Source organism: Nuphar pumila, chromosome 11, assembly GCF_984573655.1.
Source record: "Nuphar pumila chromosome 11, dmNupPumi1.hap1.1, whole genome shotgun sequence".
Taxonomy (NCBI): Eukaryota; Viridiplantae; Streptophyta; class Magnoliopsida; order Nymphaeales; family Nymphaeaceae; genus Nuphar; species Nuphar pumila.
Genome location: NC_143259.1, coordinates 1,807,021 through 1,829,687, shown reverse-complemented (window position 1 = coordinate 1,829,687; position 22,667 = coordinate 1,807,021). Strand labels below are relative to the sequence as shown.

At 34.3% G+C, this 22,667-nt stretch overlaps 1 protein-coding gene across 1 annotated transcript in view; it reads left to right on the top strand.

Moving 5' to 3' along the window:
* LOC149821586 (exportin-4 protein) overlaps positions 1–22,667 on the top strand; it is a 96,313-nt gene that overhangs the window by 64,236 nt on the left and 9,410 nt on the right. The window contains exons 18-19 of the mRNA XM_089981174.1: positions 3,425–3,500; positions 13,668–13,904. Coding sequence (XP_089837300.1) covers positions 3,425–3,500; positions 13,668–13,904 — 313 coding nt within the window. The remainder of the gene's footprint in view (positions 1–3,424; positions 3,501–13,667; positions 13,905–22,667) is intronic.

Here is a 22,667-nt window from a genome sequence, read left to right as displayed (position 1 = left end):
GTAGTCTGATCAAATTGCACATACACAGTATATCGACAATCTGATCAGATTGCACACACAACATATTGGCAGTCTGATTAGATTGTACACACAACATATCGACAGATCTGATTAGGTTTGCTACGTGCTGAGATCGGCAGAGCTGATCATATTGCACATGCAAGAACATCGGCAAGTGTGATCAGATTTTTTTATATTCAGAAATCGGCAAATCTGATCAGATTGCACAAAAACCAAATCTGATCCAATAAATATATTTCCAGAACATCAAAAAAATTAATAAATAGCAAGGTTGACCAGGGCAATATATATATATATATATATATATATATATATATATATATATATATATATTCAACATATATGGCAAAAAAAAGGAAGTCGTTAAGCATGTAAATTTAGCTATATGAAGATCAACAAAATCAATAGTCTAAAATTTCATGCATGTCTCAAATACATCAATAGAATTAACTGAATCTATGGCATAACATACTATTGATGCATGAATCATGAACATGGTAATATGCATGTACAAAAATAGTTAAAATCAATGAGTCTGAATATGTATTTGCATATATACGTGAATAATGATTAATCTACCAAAATCGACAATACATATATATAAAGATATGTTATTTCGAATCAGATTTCCCTTTTTCCTCAAACGTATACATGAATCGAATCTTTACCTATTTCTTCCCATAAAAACTTAAAGAGAATCCGATACTTTAATCGTAGCGTAGAAAAAGACCGGAAAATTGACGGATGTACGAAGACAACAACTTTTTCTTGTCTTTTTCCTTTCTTTCCTCTCTTCTCTCTTCTCTTTTCTCTCTTTCTCTTTTTTTTTCTTTTCCTTTTCTCTCTCACACAATTTTTGGTTCTCTTTTTTTCTAGCTCACCCTCTCTCTAACTCTCTCCCTCTCTCTCTAGAACACGATTTTCTAGAGAGAGAGGAAACCAACCCCTTTTATAATGTGTTATATCCTTATTTTATTTTTCTTTTTATTTTTTTAATTTAGATAAATCTAGAGGGTGACGTCCCCTCTAGAGATGACTTTATTAAGTAGAGTTCTACTTCATGTAAAACTCTACATTATCGTTATAATTAATTATGTTATTTTATTTAATTATTAAATATTTTATTTAATATAATATTCTGAGAATATTTCAGAGGGTGTCGCCCCCCTCTGGAAGTCTCCATAGAGTAGAGTTCTACCCCAAGCAGAACTTTACCTACTCAATTTAAATTTTAAATTGATTTTAAAGTTTTAAATTGGCCATATATGGATTTTGGATCCAAGATCCAAATCCATATAGATCCTACCTGGGCCTGATCCTAGTTAATATGGGTCCTGAATTAGGTCCAGATCCATATTAACTTGGATCAAACAGAGCGGATTCAGTCTGATCAAATCCAGGAAAAAAGCAAAAATAGAGGCAGGTCATTTTTGAAAAATACGATTTTCAGGCCAACCGTAACTCGATTTCAGAAAAACAGGTCACCAACGTGCTCAGAATTATGAGGCACATCTAACGGTATACATACTTGATTTTCGCCTCCGAATTTTAATTGAATTTAACCTGAATTTTGTTTGATTTTCGCTCGAATTTAAAGGTTAAAAACAAAAAATTCTCAAAGTATAATCGGCTGATATAGGTCGTGTCAGTGGGCTCTGGGCCACGCCCAGACCTAGTTGATGTCACCTATATTTTAATATATTTTTCATGATTTTTTTATCATTTTAATTAAATATCTAGTTTAAAATTCATATTTTTTGAATTTAAAAATTATGAAAAAATACACTTACAAGAATACTAGATCATATACATACATATTAAATAAAGAGAGTTCAAAAACCTAAGATTCAAACTAGATGTCATATAGAATACACATATATAAATATCATTTCACAAGACCAAATAAATATTATAAACTATTTAAAAAAATAAATCCAAAAATAAATTTGAAAAGTATTTAAAGATTTTAGTTTTAACACAAATAATAAATAATTTTTCAAAAATAAGAAAAATGAGTGTTTTCTCATGCATAATGCATGAGATAGACAACTCGAATAAAAATAAAGATTTAAGATACATACCGGGTCAAGATCTCCCTTGAATCCAAGCCATACATCGATCACGATTCCTTCACGAAGCACGAACTTGAACCAAAGAATCCCAATACCCCAAAAAGGAAAAAAATACCAAGAAAAAATTCTTGGCTCTAATACCATGTAATGAAATATGCAGAAAAACAAATACAAAGTGCAAAAACACTATTACAAGTCCAATAAAGAACAAAATCAAAAGCACTAAGTCACTACACAAGCACAAAGTGCACTTACAAGATTTCAAAGAGTCAAAACAATAACACAAGAACATAAAAAGATATCATCTTTATTGAGTACAATGCTTAGGAAAAACATTAGAAAGAAATGGGTTTTTTTACCCTTATTTATAGACGAGGTAGTCTCAATGGAGTTGTTGGAATAGTCCAACAACTAGAAATAGAGTTGTTGGACTGTTCCAACAACTCTATTGACTGGTAAACTCTATGTTTACTAGTCCAAAAAGAACCTAACTAAAAGAGCCCCACAAATCAAGGCAATTATAAAAAACTAAAAAATAAATAAATAAATACAAATTTGTCCCTATAGGGTAGACCTATATACAAAAAGTAAAAAGACTTAAATGCTCCTGATGGGCATTACTTATTACAACAAAATTATATATATACACATATTTTAGCAGTTCTGGACATGGGATTCCATTCGATTTGTGTCCGACATGTTGACACTATGTATGCAGTTATGCACACATCTGTCATGTTGACACATGTGTGACACATAACATAGTGTCAGACAGACACGACCTGATGTTTGACACACATGACAAGGTGTCCGATGCGCTTAATATGGTGTCCTGCAATCATGACAATGTCTGACATGGTAAAAATATGCTTATATATCTTTTAAATTTTAATGCATAATATATATAATATGTACGGCCGTGTCCCTGAATCCTAATTTTTGAAAAATGTTGTATCCTACCAAGCGAATCCACATTATATCCCGTACCTGCATCCATATCCATGTTCCATAGCTACTAACTAATAGGCAAGCTACTAATATAGAATAATGTGTTGTATGTACTCAATTGCATGTAAACACATTATATATATATATATGCTCTTTTAGACATGATACATGCATAGGTTGCCTGGGCTGGAAAAATCCTTCAAATTTAGAAAACCTATTGTGACACTTTCTTTTAACGTCACTGTTTTGGCAACATTTTATTAGTTTAAGAGTTTATTAGCATTCAACATTTTATATTTGCAAGTAAACAACTATATTTTGTGGTTTTTAGGATATTAGATATCTTTCCTTTTCTTATCTCTTCCTTTTTCTTTATTTCTTAGCTCAATTCTAAGGTTTGCTGAACAGAGTTTAGATCCAGAAATGAGAGCTTCATTTTTCAGCCCACGAGTGATGGAGGTAATTTATTCCACTTTCTGATGATGGTCCTTATTCAGTTGCATGACCTCAATGAATGATACAATGGTCACACTTTGAGCTGTCATTGTCATTATCCATAAATGAAATACCCCCAAAAAACATTCATTGGACCTCATTTGAAGTTTTTTTACGTGATTGTCCATCATGTATTTAAATACATGTGATTTCTACTTCTAACAAACTCACTTTCAAATAACTTGGTGTCTACTGTAACGTGACACTGATATGAGTGTCAGTATTGGACATGTCAAAATTTGTTACATTAAATACATAGAAACAACTACACACACTCATTTTATAGTCAAAAGGAGAGAAAAGAGAGAAAAAGTGTGGCATGAGAGGAGAAAGAATTGAGATAAGAGAGAATGCCAACACTTCTCCACAGGAGGATTATGCAACCCCTTTGTCGTGACACAAAGTAATATATGAGAGAGAGAGAGAGAGGCTAAAACCCAAGAAAATGAAAAACTGCATGATACAAAAAAAATTTATTTTGTAAAATCCTTGAAGTTTAGATATATAATTTCTAGGTTCTTTTAGAAATGAAACTCTGAAAAGTAATTTGGTACAAGAGGCCGATGCTGTTCACCATATAGTCAATATTTGAGTAAACAAGAAGTTTATATATATATATATATATCAACCACAACTTTATTTTTAAAGTATCTGTACCATTGTTGCTAGAACGGAAATAAAAACGAGAAGTGGTACAGGAATTCGAATCGGGAAGCGGTCAATCCAAATTTTGGGGGGACTCGGGAAGCGGGAAGCAAATAGGAGGCTGTTAAAATGTAACATATGTATGTAACATATATATAATATAATATATTATTATTATATATAATATTTGTTAAAATGTACTTCATATATATATATATATATATATATATACTCGATAGGAGTATTTTTGTAATTTCACATAGTTGTTTTAGAAAACAACTATTTTTAATTTTTGTTGAAATGTAATTTCTTTTTTTGTATTTTTTAGGAACCAAAAGGGGCTCCAACCATTGAGTCATTGGAGCCCCCAACGGTCACAAATGTGACCGTTGGGGGCTCCCAACGACTCCATGGGAGCCCCCTTTTGGGCTCTCCTTTTATGGCCCTTGGCCCTCTTTTTCCCTCCTCTCCCTCTTGTATAAATAGGGGTGAACCCCTTGTATATTATCATCCTTGAGAGCTCTCTCTCTTTTCAATAAGAGGCTTTTTATATTGTTGCCTTCTTAAAGGCTTGTGCTTGCATTGTCCCTTAGTGGACTTGTGATATTGTCTGTTTTATTCATTGTTGTAAGTGCTTATAAGCACTCTTTATACTTTCGCAATATCTCATTACATGGTTTCAGAGCCACTCGATTCTTGAAGGAAAAGTGTGGTTCGTGTATTTCATATTTTGTGTATCTCTTCTCACTTCTTGGAAACATCATGGAGGCAAAGATCGACCTATCCTTCAAGCTCAATGGAAAGAATTACATGATGTGGGCATCGACAATGGAAAACAATCTCAAAGGAAAGAAACTTTGAGGTTTTTGTCATGGGTACCGTTTCGAAACCTAAGCTTATGCTCACGAAGAACGAAGGAGGCCAAGAAAAGGCTCTTGAAGGAGATGCTCGCCTCAAGGCCATTGAAAATCATAAAAAAGAAGTGGAAGATTGGGAAAACAATCACGCGAAAATCCTTGCGTGGTTTATGAACAATGTTGAGCTTAAGGTATGTGCTAATATATCTAAATTTCGTCGAGCCAATGAGGCTTGGTTCTTGATGAAGGGTATGTATACCCAAAAGGATCTTGCAAGAGCATATTTTTTGTAAGAAAAGATTAGAACCACCAAACAAGGTGATTCTAGCATTCAAGACTATTATAGTGCCCTAAACCCGCTATGTGATGAATTGGCTCTTTTAGAGCCAAAATGGGTTTCTATGGAAGATATTGAATTAAGACAAAAACAAATGGAACAAAAACGATTGTTTCAATTTCTTTTGGGGCTACGTCCCGAATTTGAGCAAGTGAGATCCTCAGTTATCCATAGATCTATTTTTCCTCCTATTGAGGATGCCATTGTCGAAATCACTCAAGAGGAGACAAGGCTTGGCATGAGTAAACATATTGATGAAGTGCTTGCCGTATCCAAACCCGGTAACAATGTAAGAACCTATAAACCTCCTCATTTTGGGAAACAAGGAAACTATAATGGAGGAAGAAAAATGATTGTTTGTCATCATTGCTATTAGCCGGGTCACATCAAACCCGCTTGCCCAAAGCTTAATCGAACTTTCAAGCCTAAGGTGGCCTCTCTTGAAGAAACTACCACCAAAGAAGATGAAGGCAAGAATAATGACCTTAAAGAGACTCTTGGGCAAATATCTATGGCTCTCCAACAAATTCTAAAAGCTTCTTCCTCCACATCGGGTGCGACTATTGCTTCTACATCATCACCCGGTACGTATTCTTGGATCCTTGACTCCGAAGCCTCTTTTCATATGACCCCCCATGAAAATGCACTTATTGATGTTTGCACCAATTCAAAGGATTCTTGTGCCTCTACGGCCGATGGAACCTTTTTAAAAATTTCAAGTATTGGCTCTTTTAAAGATTCTCAAAATTTTTGTGTTCCAAAAGTAAGAGTTGTTCCCAAACTAAATTTAAACCTTTTTCCGGTCTCCCAAATTGCCGACCATGGATGTGAGATATCTTTCTCATCTAATGGTTGCTTTGTGCAGGATCTCCGGTCCGGAAAGCGGATTGGATAAGGCCATAGAAAGGGAGACCTCTATTATATGGACCATCTCGATCTCCCTACAAATTATTTTTGTTCTTATGTCCAAGAAAAAAATATGGAAACTTGGCATAAAAGACTTGGTCATCCAAGTTATTCCAAAATGTATCTTTTTGCCTTTGGAAACAAATTTTGTAAGGAAAAAAAATTAGTTGCAAAGATTGTATTTTTGAAAAAATGAAGTCTATTCCATTTCCAACTAAAATTTTTGTTTCATCAAGACCTTTTAAATTGGTGCATTCGGATGTTTGGGGGCCTTCTCCGGTTATGTCTAAAGGGGGCTATTCTTATTATGTTACTTTTATTGATGACTTTACTCGGTATGTTTGGATTTATTTTCTTAGTCATAAGTCGGAAGTATTTACCTTCTTTAAAGATTTTCATAGAAAATTCAAAATCAATTCCAAAATAACATATCTATTTTAAGAACCGATTCCGGTGGTGAATATTTATCTCACGAATTTCAAAACTATTTAACCCAAAATGAAATTTGTTATAAAAAATCATGTCCTAGGACCCTTCAACAAAATGGCCTAGCGGAAAGGAAAATAGGCACATTGTAGAAATCACTAGAACATTACTTGTTTCTAGAAATATTCCAAAGAAGTTTTGGGCCGAAGCCGTTCTAACCGCAACTTATCTAATTAATAGAATGCCCTCTTCTAAATTAAAAAATGCTTCTCCCTATGAAAAGCTCTTTAAACTTTCACCCGATTTCAATCGTCTTCATATTTTTGGTTGCAAATGTTTTGTCCTATTACATAAGAGAGATAAGTTGTCTCCAAAAGCAATTGAATGTGTTTTTCTAGGATATGGTGAAAATAAAAAGGGGTATAGATGTTATGATTTTAAGAATGATAAACTATATGTTTCGAAAGATGTAACATTTCTAGAAGAAGAGAATGGTTTTGATAAAATAGAAGAAACAAATGAAATTGATTACATATTTTTATATGATCTTATTGATGACATACAAGAAGATTTCCTTGAAAACATAGAAGATACATGTGAGGCGGCCCATCTTGATATAATACCCTCAAATGATAATAATACAAATATGAATGTTTACTCAAGAAGAAATCAAGAAAACCCTATTAGTGCCCTCAAAAAATACTCTCAAATTTTTGAGTCTACTGAGGAACCACAAGTTAGACATTCTTCTAGAATATCAATACCCCCAAATAGGTTTGTATCCTATGATTCCTTAACACCCAACTATCGGGCATGTTTAATAACCCTACATTCTTATTTTGAACCCGCTCACTATAATCAAGCTAAATCTATACCACATTGGGTTGAAGCAATGCAAGTTGAACTAAATGCATTAAAAAAGGCTAATACTTGAGAAATAGTTAATTTACCCCCCACACAAAAAACCTATTGGGTCTTCAAAGTCAAAACTAAAAGTGATGGCTCTTTGGAACGATATAAAGCTAGGTTAGTCGCTAAGGGATACTCACAAGAATATGGCATTGATTATGAAGAAACATTCTCTCCCGTAGCTTGAATGACCAATGTCAGGACTTTAATAGCTGTCGCATCAACCAAAAAATGACCTATTTATCAACTTGATGTAAAAAATGCCTTTTAAATGGAAGTTTAAGTGAAGAAGTTTACATGGATCCACCACCCGGAATTAATATTAAGGTCAAACACTTTGGCTTTTAAAAGCATTGTATGGCCTTAAACAAGCCCCTAAGGCTTGGTATGATCGTTTCAGTGATATCATGATAAAATTAGGATTTCACTCTTGTTATACTGACAATGCTCTTTTTGTTAAAAATGCAAGTACTAGTATCGTAATATTGTTACTTTATGTTGATGATATGATTATCACTGGGAATGATCAAAATAGTATTATTGATGTTAAAAATATGTTAAAAAATAATTTTGATATGTCTGATTTAGGTTTTTCTTAGATACTTTCTTGGAATTGAAGTTGCATACTCTTCTTTTGGATATATTTTGTCACAGATGAAGCTTGCTGCAGATATATATTCTAAGTCTGGGATTTCTGATGACAAAAAAGTAGAGACTCCTGAGGTTATTAATGCCAAATTACAGTTGGAGGATGGGGTTCTTCTGGAAGATCCCACACCCTACAGACAACTCATTGGGTCTCTCACCTATTTAACTATCACCAGACCGGATATCATCCATGCGGTTCATTCAGTTAGTCAATTTCAGCATGCTCCTACAACTGTGCATATGAGTGTTGTTCTCCGGATCATCCGTTACATTCAGAACACCATCAATAAAGGGCTATTTCTATCATCCTCTTCTTCCTTGAATCTTCTTGCTTATACTGATGCAGATTGGGAGGTAATCATAATGATCAAGTCTCAACTACTGGTTTTTGTGTCTTTTTAGGGGACTCTTTGATTGCCTGGCGATGCAAGAAGCAGCAGAAAGTTTCACTATCATCTACTGGAGCTGAGTATCGGGCTATGACAACCACGACAATGGAACTTGTATGACTTTGCAGTCTGCTTAAAGACATGGGGGTTGATATTACCGAAGCTTCAAAATTATGTTGCGACAACAAGAGTGTCATCTATATTGCAAGCAATCATACCTTCCATGAGCGTACCAAACATATCGAAATGGATTGCCACCTATGTCACATGGGTGCGGGTGCGGGTGCGGGTGCGGGTGCGGGCGCGGGTGCGGGTGCGGGTGCGGGGATTCGGCACTTCCAAAAAAACCGGGTGCGGGGGTGCGGCAGGGGCAAAAATGTAATAAGTAATATATATATATATATATATATATATATATATATATATATATATATATATATATATATATATATAAAGGGGGTTGGGGAATAGGCGGGGTTTTTTTTTAAAAAGGGGGTTGGGGAATAGGCGGGTTTTTTTTTAAACTTTGCAACTGTCAGGCAGCTGCTGTCAGCAGCTGACAGACAGCTGCTGCAGCTGTGCTGACAGCTGCTGTCAGCAGCTGTGCGTGAAAACTGAAAAACTTACTTTATGCTAGTCTGTCAGCAGCTGACAGACTAGCATAAAGTTTTTTAAAAAAAAATTCGAAGCCCATTTGGGCAATTTTTTTTTTTTTTAAAATGGACATTAATGATCCTGGGTGCGGTCAACGCACCCAGGATCGAGTTGACCGCACCCGGTGCGGCACCCTCCTAGCCGAATCCCTGTGACATAGATTGCCACTATGTTCGTGACGAATACTTACAGGGAACAATTGCTCTCCCGTATGTCACTTCAGAATATCAGTTGGCGGAGTTCTTTACTAAAGCTCTTACGTCTCTCCGCTTCATGTTTCTTCTTGACAAACTTTTCGTCATTTCCCCGTAAAGTTTGAGGGGGGTGTTAAAATGTACTTTATATATATATACATACATATACACATATATATATATATATTACATCAATACCCGATAGGGGTATTTTTGTAATTTCACATAGTTGTTTTAGAAAACAACTATTTTTAATTTTTGTTGAAATGTAATTTCTTTTTTTATTTTTTATTTTCCTTTTTTTGTATTTTTTAGGAACCAAAAGGAGCTCCAACCATTGAGTCGTTGGAGCCCCCAACGGTCACAAATGTGACAGTTGGGGGCTCCCAACGACTCCATGGAAGCCCCCTTTTGGGCTCTCCTTTTGAGGCCCTTGGCTCTCCTTTTCTCTCCTCTCCCTCTTGTATAAATAGGGGCGAACCCCTTGTATATTATCATCTTTGAGAGCTCTCTCTCTTTTCAATAAGAGGCTTTTTATATTGTTGCCTTCTTAAAGGCTTGTGCTTGCATTGTCCCTTAGTGGACTTGTGATATTGTCTCTTTTATTCATTGTTGTAAGTGCTTATAAGCACTCTTTATATTTCCGCAATATCTCATTACAATATTTTCTTTTATTATTTTCTTTTTCTTTATTTCTTCTTTTTCGTATCTAATTCATTTTGAACTAGATTAATAAACTAGTCAAGTTCCTAGTTGGAACTTGACCTAGTTATAGTCGTTGGACCGTAGTCCAACGACTATAATTAGAGTCATTGGACTAGGGTCCTACGACTCTATGGGAGAACTCAAAATGAGCTCTCCCTCCTCTCTTCCATTCTTTATAAATAGGGGTGATCCCCTTCAAAAAATGTACTCAATGCTTCTTAAGCATTTTATAATTAATAAAGATTTATTATTTCATTATTGTGTTCTTCCTTTTATACCCTTTTATGGGTTTTCTTAAAGTGTCTTTATACTCTCTTTGGGTGGATTCAAGTGTGTTTGTGGAAGACCACCATTTCATTACAAGGTATTAGAGCCGTGGAGATCTTAGATCTCGAAGATTTTTTGCCTTGTTTTTCGTGCCTCACTTGCAAAAGTTGTTTCATCACCTTGTTCTTGGCTCAAGAAGATTCGTTTGAAGAAAGGAGGCTATTGAAAAAACTTTTTGCTACAAAAAATTGTATTTCATTGTCTCTCTTATACTCTTTTCTCCTCTTTTCTCTTTCTCTTCTCTCATCTATTCCTTTCTCACCCATGTAAAAGACAAATGATAATGATAAGATCACTATCATACCCATGGAGCTAAATGATACTAATTATGTAATGTGGGCTTCGATTATGAAGCACCACATTTGGGTAAAAGGGCTATGGGGTATAGTGGATAGTTCCGATTTGGAACCTAAACCATCTCTCACCAAAATAGAGGGTGATAAAGAAGTTCCTCTAATTGAAGAGGAGAAGAGAAATGCATTAGCTACTTATGAAAAGAAATTGAAAGAATGGAGGATAGGGCATGCAAAAATTATGTTATAGCTAATTAATAACGTAGACATTAAAAAATGCTCTATTCTTGCTAAGTTCGAGCATGCCGATAAGGCTTGGGAATATCTTAAAAATATCTATTCCCTTAAAGATATTGCACATGTGTGCAGTTTACAAGACAAAGTTCGGAAAATGACTCAAAAAGATAAAACCATTCGAGAATATTACAAAGAGTTGTCCAAACTTTGGGAGGAATTAGCTCTTTTAGAGTCAAAATGGCATTGTCCCGAAGACATTGAGATCCATAAAAAACAACTTGATATGAATCATTTTGATCGATTTATAAACTGTTTAAGATGGGAATTTGAGTCGACTAAATCGACTCTTCTTTATCGAGGAAAATTTTCTCTATCGATACTATAGAGGAACTAATTATAGAGGAAAACAAAATAAAAAAGAATACTACAAAACCAAAAGATAATTCCGTTCTAGCTGTGTCTAGATCGGGTAATCATGTACGCTCTTATAAGCCACCTCATTTCAATAGACAAAATGGTGACTTTGATAAGAGAAAAGACATTTGTCACCATTGTCATGAACCGGGGCACTATAGGCCTCACTGTCCTAAACTTAAACAACTAAGAGAAAAGAGAGCCGCGACTGTTGGATCAGAATCCAAAGATCAAGATGCACCGGTTTCTATAGCTCAATTAATGAAGATTCTCCAACCCCTTATCAAAGGAGCTTCCTCCTCATTTAAAGCCTCAACTAGAGCAGGAGCAGTTGTTTGATCCTTTTTCGATCAAGGTAACTTTCCTTGGCTTCTTGACTATGGTGCTTCTTTTCATATGACCCCAAACGACAGTAGCTTATCTGAATGTTTTAAAAATAAGTCAAGTGTGTCAAAAGGTTTTACAGCTGATGGAACCTCTCTTGAAATAGAAGGAATAAGAAATTTTAAAAAGGTCCATAAAATTAAGATTTTTTTTATTTCAGAAGTTTGATATATTCCTAAACTAAATTTAAATCTTTTATCTGTTTTTCAAATAACTAATTATGGATGTAATGTCTCATTTTCTTCTCATTAATAGCAAATCATGTTCCAAAGGAATTTTGGGCAGAAGGTGTCCTAACTGCTACTTATCTTATTAATCGAATGTCATCTTCTTCTTTGAAAAATATAAATCCAATTGAAAAACTTGTGAATCTTTCTTCGGATTACTTTAGATTGAGAGAGTTTGGATGCAAGTGCTTTGTTTTCACTAACAAAAATGGCAAACTCTTTCCCTGTGCGATTCCCTGTACCTTTTTAGGATATGCCGATAATAAAAAAGGCTATAGGTGTTTTGATTTTCAAAATGAAAATGAACAATTATATGTATCATGAAATGTATATTTCCTTGAAAAAGAAAGCTTCTTTGATTTTGAAAAACCTAAGGAAGTCACTGAATATTCTTTCCTAATAGATTTGACCTCAAAGCCTATTGAATGTGACTTTGGCAATGATCAATGTACTATTGATCTCAAACACAATGATGACAATGAAGAGCAAATCCACAAGGATGTTGGTTTACAATATTCTAGACGAAGAGAGTCAAATCTTCCATGTGCACTAGAAAAATATTTTGAAGTATCCACCAAAAGGTCATCTCGAGTTTGGATGCAAGTGCTTTGTTTCCACTAACAAAAATGACAAACTCTCTCCCTGTGTGATTTTCTATGTTTTTTTTAGGATATGCTGATAATAAAAAAGGCTATAGGTGTTTTTACTTTCAAAATGAACAACTATGTGTATCAAGAAATGTATCTTTCCTTAAAAAAAAACTTTTTTGATTTTGAAAAACCTAAGTTACTGAATATTCTTTCCTAATAGATTTGACCTCAAAGCCTATTGAATGTGATATTGAATGTGACTTTGGCAATGATCAAAGTACTATTGATCTCGAACACAATGATGACAATGAAGAGCAAATCCATATAAGTGTAAAAATACACGATAATTGCCTATAAAAAAAAGAAAAGATATCCTCACCCATGCACCCAAGTGTTTTGAAATTTCTGTGTCACCTATGTGAGATAGATCAAACTCATTTCTTTTTGTGCATATTACTTTGTTTATTTGATGCTTAGATTAAAAAGTAGGCATGCAAACGGTTCGGATCAGGAATAGCTAAATACATGGGAGAGTAAAATTCCAAAACCTCCATCCTGGATCTGACCCATTTGCATCCCTAATAAAAAATGGAGAGCGAAAATGTGTTGCTCCAAATTTATGGCCTGACTGAGTTGTCTTGACTTTGTTTGATGATAGTAGGTATTTCTTGCTTGTTTAATTTTTGTTGGAAGATGCAAGGTGAATTCACATGTATACTCTTACTGTGATTGACTGTTAATAATGGTGTAAAATAACTAGTTTTGATAATCATCTGCAGAAGCTATCAAGGACTCTTGATCTCTGTCAAGAGAAGAATTCTGCTGTTTGAATTTTCAAAAATATGCAAGTGTGCTTTCCATCAAACTTCAATAGTTTCATCTAGCTTTGCAAATTTTTTTCCTGTGATAAGCGCAGATCTCTATTACGCAGACTCCGAGCAAACTAGCTCTTTTTACTTTTTGGTGATTCCTGATGTATCTTAGTACAGGCAGTGATATGGTTTCTTTCAAGATGGATGGCTACATATTTAATGCCGCTAGACAGTGGCAAAGGTCATACCTCCATGCTCGGGCTGGAAGGTCAAAAGTTGCATTCGGGCCTTCCTTCCAGAGAGATTCTAATGAGCTTTTGTGGAGAGAAAAATGAAGCAAGATCAGTCCTTGATAATATAGTTTGCATCTCTACGGCAACACTTGTTTACTGGAGTGGAGAAAAGAATCTTCAGGTATATTTATGGATAATTATGAAGAATGAATGTCTTTGGTTGTTTTCTGTCTCTGATCTATGTGCTTTGCATTGCACGTGACTCGAGTCTGTAATTGACTTATATTCCTTTAGATTCTTAGTCTACATCATGTTGCACATATGAATCTGTGTATGCATGGTTAGGATAGGCGTGGACTAACATTCCCTGCCACTTGTTTCATTGTTCTTCTCTTTTGTTTATGTGTATGGATCATGAAATCCTGAAATTGTTTTTGATGTTGGCTTCTCTCGGTGACTGGATTTCGTCATCATAATTATACATTGTTTTTGTGTGTTCATTTTTGTTGTTGTTGCTGCTATTTTTATTCAGTTGGTGGTGGTGGTGGCAATAGTGGTGGCAGTGGTGTTTATTTCTTTACCACTCATCTTAGTCTTATTATTGTCTCTGAAAACTTAAAGATAACAGGTTCTTGTGGGTGATTATGATTCATGGATGTTGGAATTGTATTAGTTGAGGATGTATTTGTCACAAAATGGTGTGGATTCCAATGCACTCCATGATAATCTCCAAAACTCAAAACATTATACATTTGAACAACAAACTTGAGAATTAAAGGATACACATCAAAATGTAAATAAATGATTTTATTCATAATGAACATGAAAAGAAATACAAAATAAAATTACATTCAAGCCTCACTACAATACTTCAAAGAATAATAATACACAACCCTAATACTACCCATCACTCTAAGTCAACTTGTGTGACTTAGTCCCCAATATATACATATATACATATGTATACACATACATACAAAAGGTTACATTTAATCTTAACACCCCCCTTCATAAAATATTTTTTGTCTTCATCAATTTCTTTCATTCATTGCTTCCTTCGTGAGGTGCTCTATCATATGCTCCATTACACAAGGTTTTTTTAATTATGATCAATCCTTGAAAACCTGTAAATAGACCTAACAAAACACCCAACTATACAAAAATATATCTTAAGAAGATCTCAAAGGATAGTTATATTAGCTATATATTATGGAGAGAGGATGGCCAATCACACAATATAAAACTATTTAATTTAACATCATTTAAAGAAAACAAAACATTAATTTCAAATAAAATAAACTTTTATCATTTTAATCATACATGAAAACATGCATTATTTAAAGTGAATACACATATATTTATCACATAAAAGACATGATTATTATAGAAAGAACTCACAAAAGAGTTAAAATCACAACACAATTTTACACAACAGAAGACATAAATGACAAGAGTGTTAAAGAAACATTAATTTTTCAAAAGATAAATACCAAGTGTCAAATAAAAACAATAGCCACTATGGGCATACACATAAGAGATTTTACTAATGAAATGCTTAGAAAAACATGTAATGAAATATGCAAAATTACAAAAAACAAAGTGCAAAAACGCATACAAGTCTAAGCATGAACAACACAAAAATACGAAGGCACAATACAAGCATAAAAATGCATAAGTACAAATCCACTATGGGACAATACAAAGAGCCAACAAAGGGCAACACAAGAAAAAAATATATATATTTGTTTATTGAATATATGCTTGAAAAAACATAACCTTATGCAAGACAATTAATCATGAGATAACTCATGCAACTAAAGCATATACAATGCAAAATGCATGAAAATATTTCAACAACCATTTCTCATAAAAGAAAAAATGAGTTTAGAAAAATTGATTATAGATTTTAAAAATTTCATACATCATAATGAATGAATCAAATTAAAACACTAGTTTAACTACAACAATCAATCACCTCCTAGGCCTCTAAACCTCAAACATCAAGTGTATCAGCGACTAGAACATGAGCATAATCATCATGCCACTAAAGGGCCAAAGACACACGAAGGTGTGTATAAACATTTCTTGTCCACATATAATGACACTTAAATACAAGTGTATCAACGACTAGAACACGAGCATAATGCCAACAAAGGGCTAAAATCATACACGAAGGTGTGAATAGACATTTCTTGTCTACCTATAATGACACTAAAAAATCGAGTGTATAATGCCAACAATGAGCTAAAAACACACATGAAGGTGTGAATAAATATCTTTTGTCTACGTATAATGACACTAAAAAATTAAGTGTATCAATGACTAAATTAAGAGTATAATCTCAATGCCAACAAAGGGCTAAAAACACATATGAAGGTGTGAACAAACATCGCTTGTCTAAATATAATGACGCTTAGATAAGAGGCATAAAAAGAAAAGACACTCGAGATAAGAAAGCTTGTAATGGAAACATACTAATGTTATCAATAAGAATATCAATTTTAACCATCTTTCGAAACACCATGGTTTCAAAAATAAATAGCCATCACAGATAAACAGAGTTATAAGCATCCATAGTAATAATAGTCTTACAACAAATGAGTGAAACACCACACTCAAATCCAGAGATCAAACAATTGTCAGTTAGAGTCAAACTATAAGTTGACAATCTAAACTGACATAAAACGTGGTGCACACAACTCACCCCAACAAATATCTTTGAACCAACAAAAGGATATATAGATTCATAGGCGAATCAACTATCAATCAAATCTAAGACTGGTGTCAACACGACACACATAAACTTTGATAATTGTAGATCTATGTCTCAAGGATTCGGCCAACAAGGTGGCGCACTCGGGTCGACGCGACGCGACACGATGCGGGTGCGGCACCCGGTGCGGTCAACCCGCCACATTTAGGGTCATAAATGTCCAAATTTTGGACTTAAGAAAAAAGGGCTCGATGAAATGGGCTGAGAGGAGGATTAGGGCAAAAGATTTTTTTTCTCTTCTCTCGACCCCGACGCCGGTGATGACTACGAGCTACCACCGTTCGGCGATGCCTCCTCTCCATCTCCAACCTAGGTACGCATTCTCTCTCTCTCTCCTTCAATCTCTCTCTCCTCTTGTCTCTCAATCTCTCTTCTCGGCTAACTCTCTCTCTGTCTCTCTCAATCTCTTTCTAGTTTCCCTATTCTTCCTCTGTAACTGCGTACTTCTCTCTCTAATATATATATATATATATATATATATATATATATATATATATATATATATATATACCCTCCCGCACCCCCGCACCCAAAGTTTTTTTAAAGTGCCGCATCGCTGCACCCGCACCCATGTGACATAGTTGTAGATTGATAAGATGATTTGAGGTGTACACATAATTCTGCAAAGAGTCTCACAAATAATCAAGTTTGTAAAAAAATTGATAAGAACATTCACTCATTAAATGCACTGAGATGAAAACAACACAATGTGCTCTAAGGCACAAATATCAAGAAGTGCACTAATGCACAATAATGGTGAGTATTATTGAGAGAAAAGCTCTCACAAAAAAGATAATATTACAATGGGCACAACTGCCCTTATTTATAAGTTACAATGGGGCTGAAATAGCTGTTGGGCTACTCCCAACGGTTCTAACTAGAGCCGTTGGGAACAGCCCAATGGCTTGGTCAAATAGTCAACATTTGACTATTGACAGTACAGAAGACAAAAAGAAAAAGTCTGACTACTGACTGTACAAAAAAAGGCAAACAGAAAAAGTAAAAGAAGAAAAGAAGAAAAGAAGAAAAGAAGAGAGATAAAAATACATATTACAAAAGCGTATACGTATATATACTTTAAATATATATTTATATATACGCATACTCTTGTATCACGAAGAGTATATATATAAGATAAAAATATATATTACAAAAGCATATATGTATATACTTTAAACATATATTCTTAACAGTCTCCCTCAAACTTATGGTGTAATCTTCAAAAGTTTGTCAAGTAAAAAGTTGAATCTTGGTGAGTATAGTGCCTTGGTAAAGAAATCAGCAAGTTGATATTCTGATGTCACGTAGGGAAGATCAATAGTCTTTTTTAAGTATTCTTCACTAACAAAGTGACAGTCTTTCTCTATATGCTTAGTTCTTTCATGAAACATATGATTTCAAGCAATGTATATAGAGCTCTTGTTGTCACAGCACAATCTTGTAGGATTCTGAAGGTGAATTCCCATATCTGAAATTAGTTGTTAGAGCCACACGATTTTCATGGTAGTAGTCGCCATTGCTCTATATTCAGCTTCCGTAGATTACATTTGATACCTTTTGTTGTTTCTTGCACTTCCATGAAATCAAGGATTCACCTAGAAACACACAAAAGCCAGTTGTTGAGCGCCAGTTATTTGGATCCCCTCTCTAATCAGCATCTGAATATGCATTAAGATTTAATGAGGAAGAAGAGGATAGGAAAACTCCCTTATTTATTGTGCCTCCGATGTATTCGATGATTCTCATGGTTGCACTCATATGAGCTGATGTTGGAGCATGTTAAAATTGACTGGCTATATATACAACATGAGCTATGTCGGGTCTTGTAATACTTAAATACATGAGAGATTCCATAAGTTGTCTGAAAGGAGTTGGATTGTCCAACTAAACTCCATCATCAACTCATATCTTCATTCCGGCAATCTTTGGAGTGTCAACAACTTTGTCATCTGATAATCTTGACCGGTCAATGATATCTAAAGCAAATTTTGTTTGTAACAATATATACCCTTTGTTAGAATACGATACTTCTATACCAAGAAAGAATGTTAGGAATCTAAGATCAGTCATTTCAAAAGAAATTTTCAAAAATTGTTTTACTTTCTTGATTCCTTCTTTGTCACTACCTATAATCAACATGTCATCAACATATAAAAGTAAAATTATAATTCTTGTAGAAGAATTCTTGATAAATAAGGTTGTGTCAGTATAGCATGGTATAAAACCATATCTTGTAATAACATTGTTGAAAGTGTCAAACCAAGCTTTAGGTGCTTGTTTGAGGTCATACAATGCCTTTTTTAATTTAAGCACTTTACCTAAATGAACTATCAATCCAGGCAGTGTTTTAAAACTCGCTGAGTCAACTCGTTGACTTGGCTGACTCGGCTCGGCTCGCCCCTCCAGCGAGTCAACCCGGCAAGGCAAACTCGGTTTGCCAAAACTCAGGCTTGACTCGGCCTGACTCGGGCGAGTTTTGGGATGTTTTAAATTTGTTTTTTGAGTTTCAAATTACAGTTTCGAAATATATAAGTACATATATTTTAACAAGGGTTACCCCCAGATTTTGTATAAAAAAGAAAATAAAAATCATTTAAAGATAAAAAAGCATTTAAATCCATAGAATAAAATCGCCATGTTGTTCGAACTACTGTTCACCGTGTGTTATCAACTTATTCTAGCAAAATATTTTAAAGAAATGATTCTCACTATATATGGCGGGTCAACTGTGCCTATGGGAAGTCACATTTAGGTTTCATCATCCATTTGTTATGTGAACAAGCATTGTACATATTCAAATATTAGTAGTCTTTTTATAGTTGTGCCATTAATATATTTCCTGCATAGTTTTATACATGAGAAAATTGCTTATTTATGTTGATATTGGGCATTCTGTAAACTTTCAATATGCACATATATCCCTGTTTTACATTTATGGATTTGTTAGAGAGGGAATTAAAACTTTTAAAACAAGCTATCATATATGATTGGCCATTTTAGGAACCTTAGGTAGTAGCAGACTGAACTCATGGTGACCAAATCCTCTAATTCAAGTCATGAATTAGTCAAAGTGCTTGTATAGATATCAAATTCAATTATTCAAGCAAACCTCTATAGCTCTTAGCAGTTGTTTTTATATTCTTACAGACATTTGGAGACTATGTTTACTCAAAAACATGGTTTTAGACAAATTATATATTGTTTTTCTTTTAAAATCAAAAGTTAACAAAACCCGGTCCGAGTCACCGAGTTGACTCGTCGAGTCACGAGTCATTAAAGAACGAGTCGAGTTTCGAGTCACGGGTTTTAAAACCTTGAATCCAGGTGGAACGTCCATGTATATTTCGTCATTGAGATTATCATTTAAAAACACATTTTTAACATCCATTTGAAATATTTTTCAATTTTTAATAGTTGCAATAGCTACAAGAATTCGAACAGTAGTCGCTCTGGCAACAAGAGCAAAGGTTTCTTCGTAGTCTATTCTGTATTCTTGAGAATAACCTTTGGCAACTAGTCTAACTTTATGTCTTTCCAAGGATCCATTACTCTTCGTCTTGACTTTAAAAACCCATCTACAACCTTTGGTTTTCTTTTCGATGGGTAGATTTAGAATTTCCCAAGTATTGGCTTCTTCAAGAGCATCTAATTTTATATGAATAGCTTTTACCCATTCGGGTAAAATTTTTCCTTCATTGTAACATGAGGGTTCAAAACATGAGTGAATAGCTATAAGATATGCTCTATGTTTAGGAGAAAATGAGTCATAAGACAAATTTATTTGGAATTCCCTTTTTTGTGTTTTAGAATAACCAATGAACGCACAAGAAATGGCTTTAGAAGATAGTTTATCTCCTTTATAATTTAAAACATAACATTTGCAACAAACGATTCTCGGTCTTTGAGAGTCATGTTGGTATTTGAATAATTTTTCAAAAGGAATTTTATTTGACAAGGTTTTTGACGGCATCCTATTTATGAGATATACTGAGGTTAAAACAACTTCAACCCAAAGATTCTTAGGAACATTCTTAACAATAAGTAGTGTCCTTGTAGTTTTCATAATATGCATATGTTTTCTTTCTGAAATCTCATTTTGTTGTGGAGTTCTAGGACACAATCTTTGATGTAAAATTCCTTTATTTTCTAAAAATTGTTTAAATTCATTTGACAAATATTCTCCCCCAGAATTAGTTCTGAGGATTTTGATGTTACTCTCAAATTGATTTTTGATCATGTTATGAAAGTTTTTAAAAGTTCCAAATACATCAGACTTGAACTTAAGGAAATAAATCCAACAATATCTAGTGAAATCATCAACAAACATAACATAGTAGGAGAATCCTCCTTTAGAAACTATAGGAGCAGGACCCCACATCCGAATGAACCAAGTCAAAAGGTTCTTTGTCCATAAGGCAAGGATGTCATTTTTTCAAGTAAACATTCTTTAAATTCAAAATTATCTTTGTAAAGATTCTTAGTAATTGGTACAAAATTTAACTTGCTTATATTTGGATGCCCAAGTCTATGCTGTCAAGTTTTTATATCTTTTGTTTGGGCAATATTACAAAATATTTCATTTTGAATACAAAGAAAATTCATATAATAAAGATCTCCTTGCCTAGAACCTTCCTCAATCAATTTTTTGGATTGACGATCCTGCACCCAACATTTATTTAATGAGAATATGACATCACATCCATGATCCAAGATTTGAGAAACAAAATGTAAATTAAGGTGAGGTTTTGGGATAAGTCTCACTTTTGGAATATAAAACTTGTGTTTTGACAAATCGTTTTAAAAAATTTCAACACCCTCTATTTTCACGGAAGTGCTATCAGCAGTGAAAACAAAGGATGCATTTGAGTTAGATTTATACTCGGATAAAATAGACTTGTGTGGGGTCATATGAAATGAAGCTCCTGAATCAGCAAACCAAGAGCACTTACCAGGAGTAGAAGAAGATGCAATGGCCGTAGATCTTTTAAGCAGTGGTTGCAATACCTATCAATTGGGATAATGATTTGGTGAGATCTTTGAGATTCAGAGTATCCTCGTCTTGTTTTGACGGTACGGCGGCAACTCGTTTTTCTTGAGGTCTATATTTGAATTTAGGACATTGAGGCCTAATATGACCGGGTTCATGACAATTATGATAAATTATTTTTGACTTTCCTCTATTCTTATTAAAATGAGGAGGTCTATATGGCTTGATATAGTGTCCCGGTTTGGAGGCAACAAGTGTGCAATCTTCTTCTTGACCATTCTTCTCCACTAAGTTTAGTGAAAATCTCATGAATTAGTTATTCTTAAGCCAAAATGGCATTGTTCTGAAGATATCGAGCTTCGCCAAAAGCAACTCGATATGGAATATTTTTATCAATATGTCACATAGGTGCGGGTGCAGATGCAAGTGCGGGTGCGGATGTGGCGATGCAGCACTTTAAAAAAACTTGGGTGCGGGGAGGATATATATAATTTATAACAGTTTTAAGTTAACACTATGTGTATTTGTGTGCATTTATGTATTTATATATATAATATAGATAAAAATGGACTTGATTAGGGTTAATTGAACCCACTTTTGAATAGAAATAGACCTCAGTGTGGTTGACTTCACCCAACACAAAGGAAGTTGTGTCCAAGTGTCGCACATGCCTGGGTGCGGGTGCGGTGCCATGTTAGAAGAGTCTGTGTGACATAGTTATCAATTTATAAACGGTTTAAGACCGGAATTTGAGTCGACCAAATCGGCTCTTTTACATTGACGAAAGGTTCCCTCTATCATTGATATTATAGAGGAACTGACTATGGAGCATAACAGACTTAGGAATAATATTCTAAAATCTAAAGATGATTTTGTTCTAGCTGTGTCTAGACCGGGTAACTATGTGCACACTTATAGGCCACCTCATTCATTTTGGAAGACAAAGTGGTGATTTTGACAAAAGAAAAGTCATTTGCCATCAATGTCATGAGTTAGAACACTATAAGCCTCAATGTCCTAAGCTAAAAAAAAACGCTAAAAAGAATAGATGACAAAAAAGTTGCATCTGTCGGATCAGAATCAAATGATCAAGGTACACTGGTATCTATGGCTCAATTAATGGATATTCTTTAACCCCTTCTCAAAGGAACATCCTCCTCAACTGGAGCAGTTGTTTCATCATT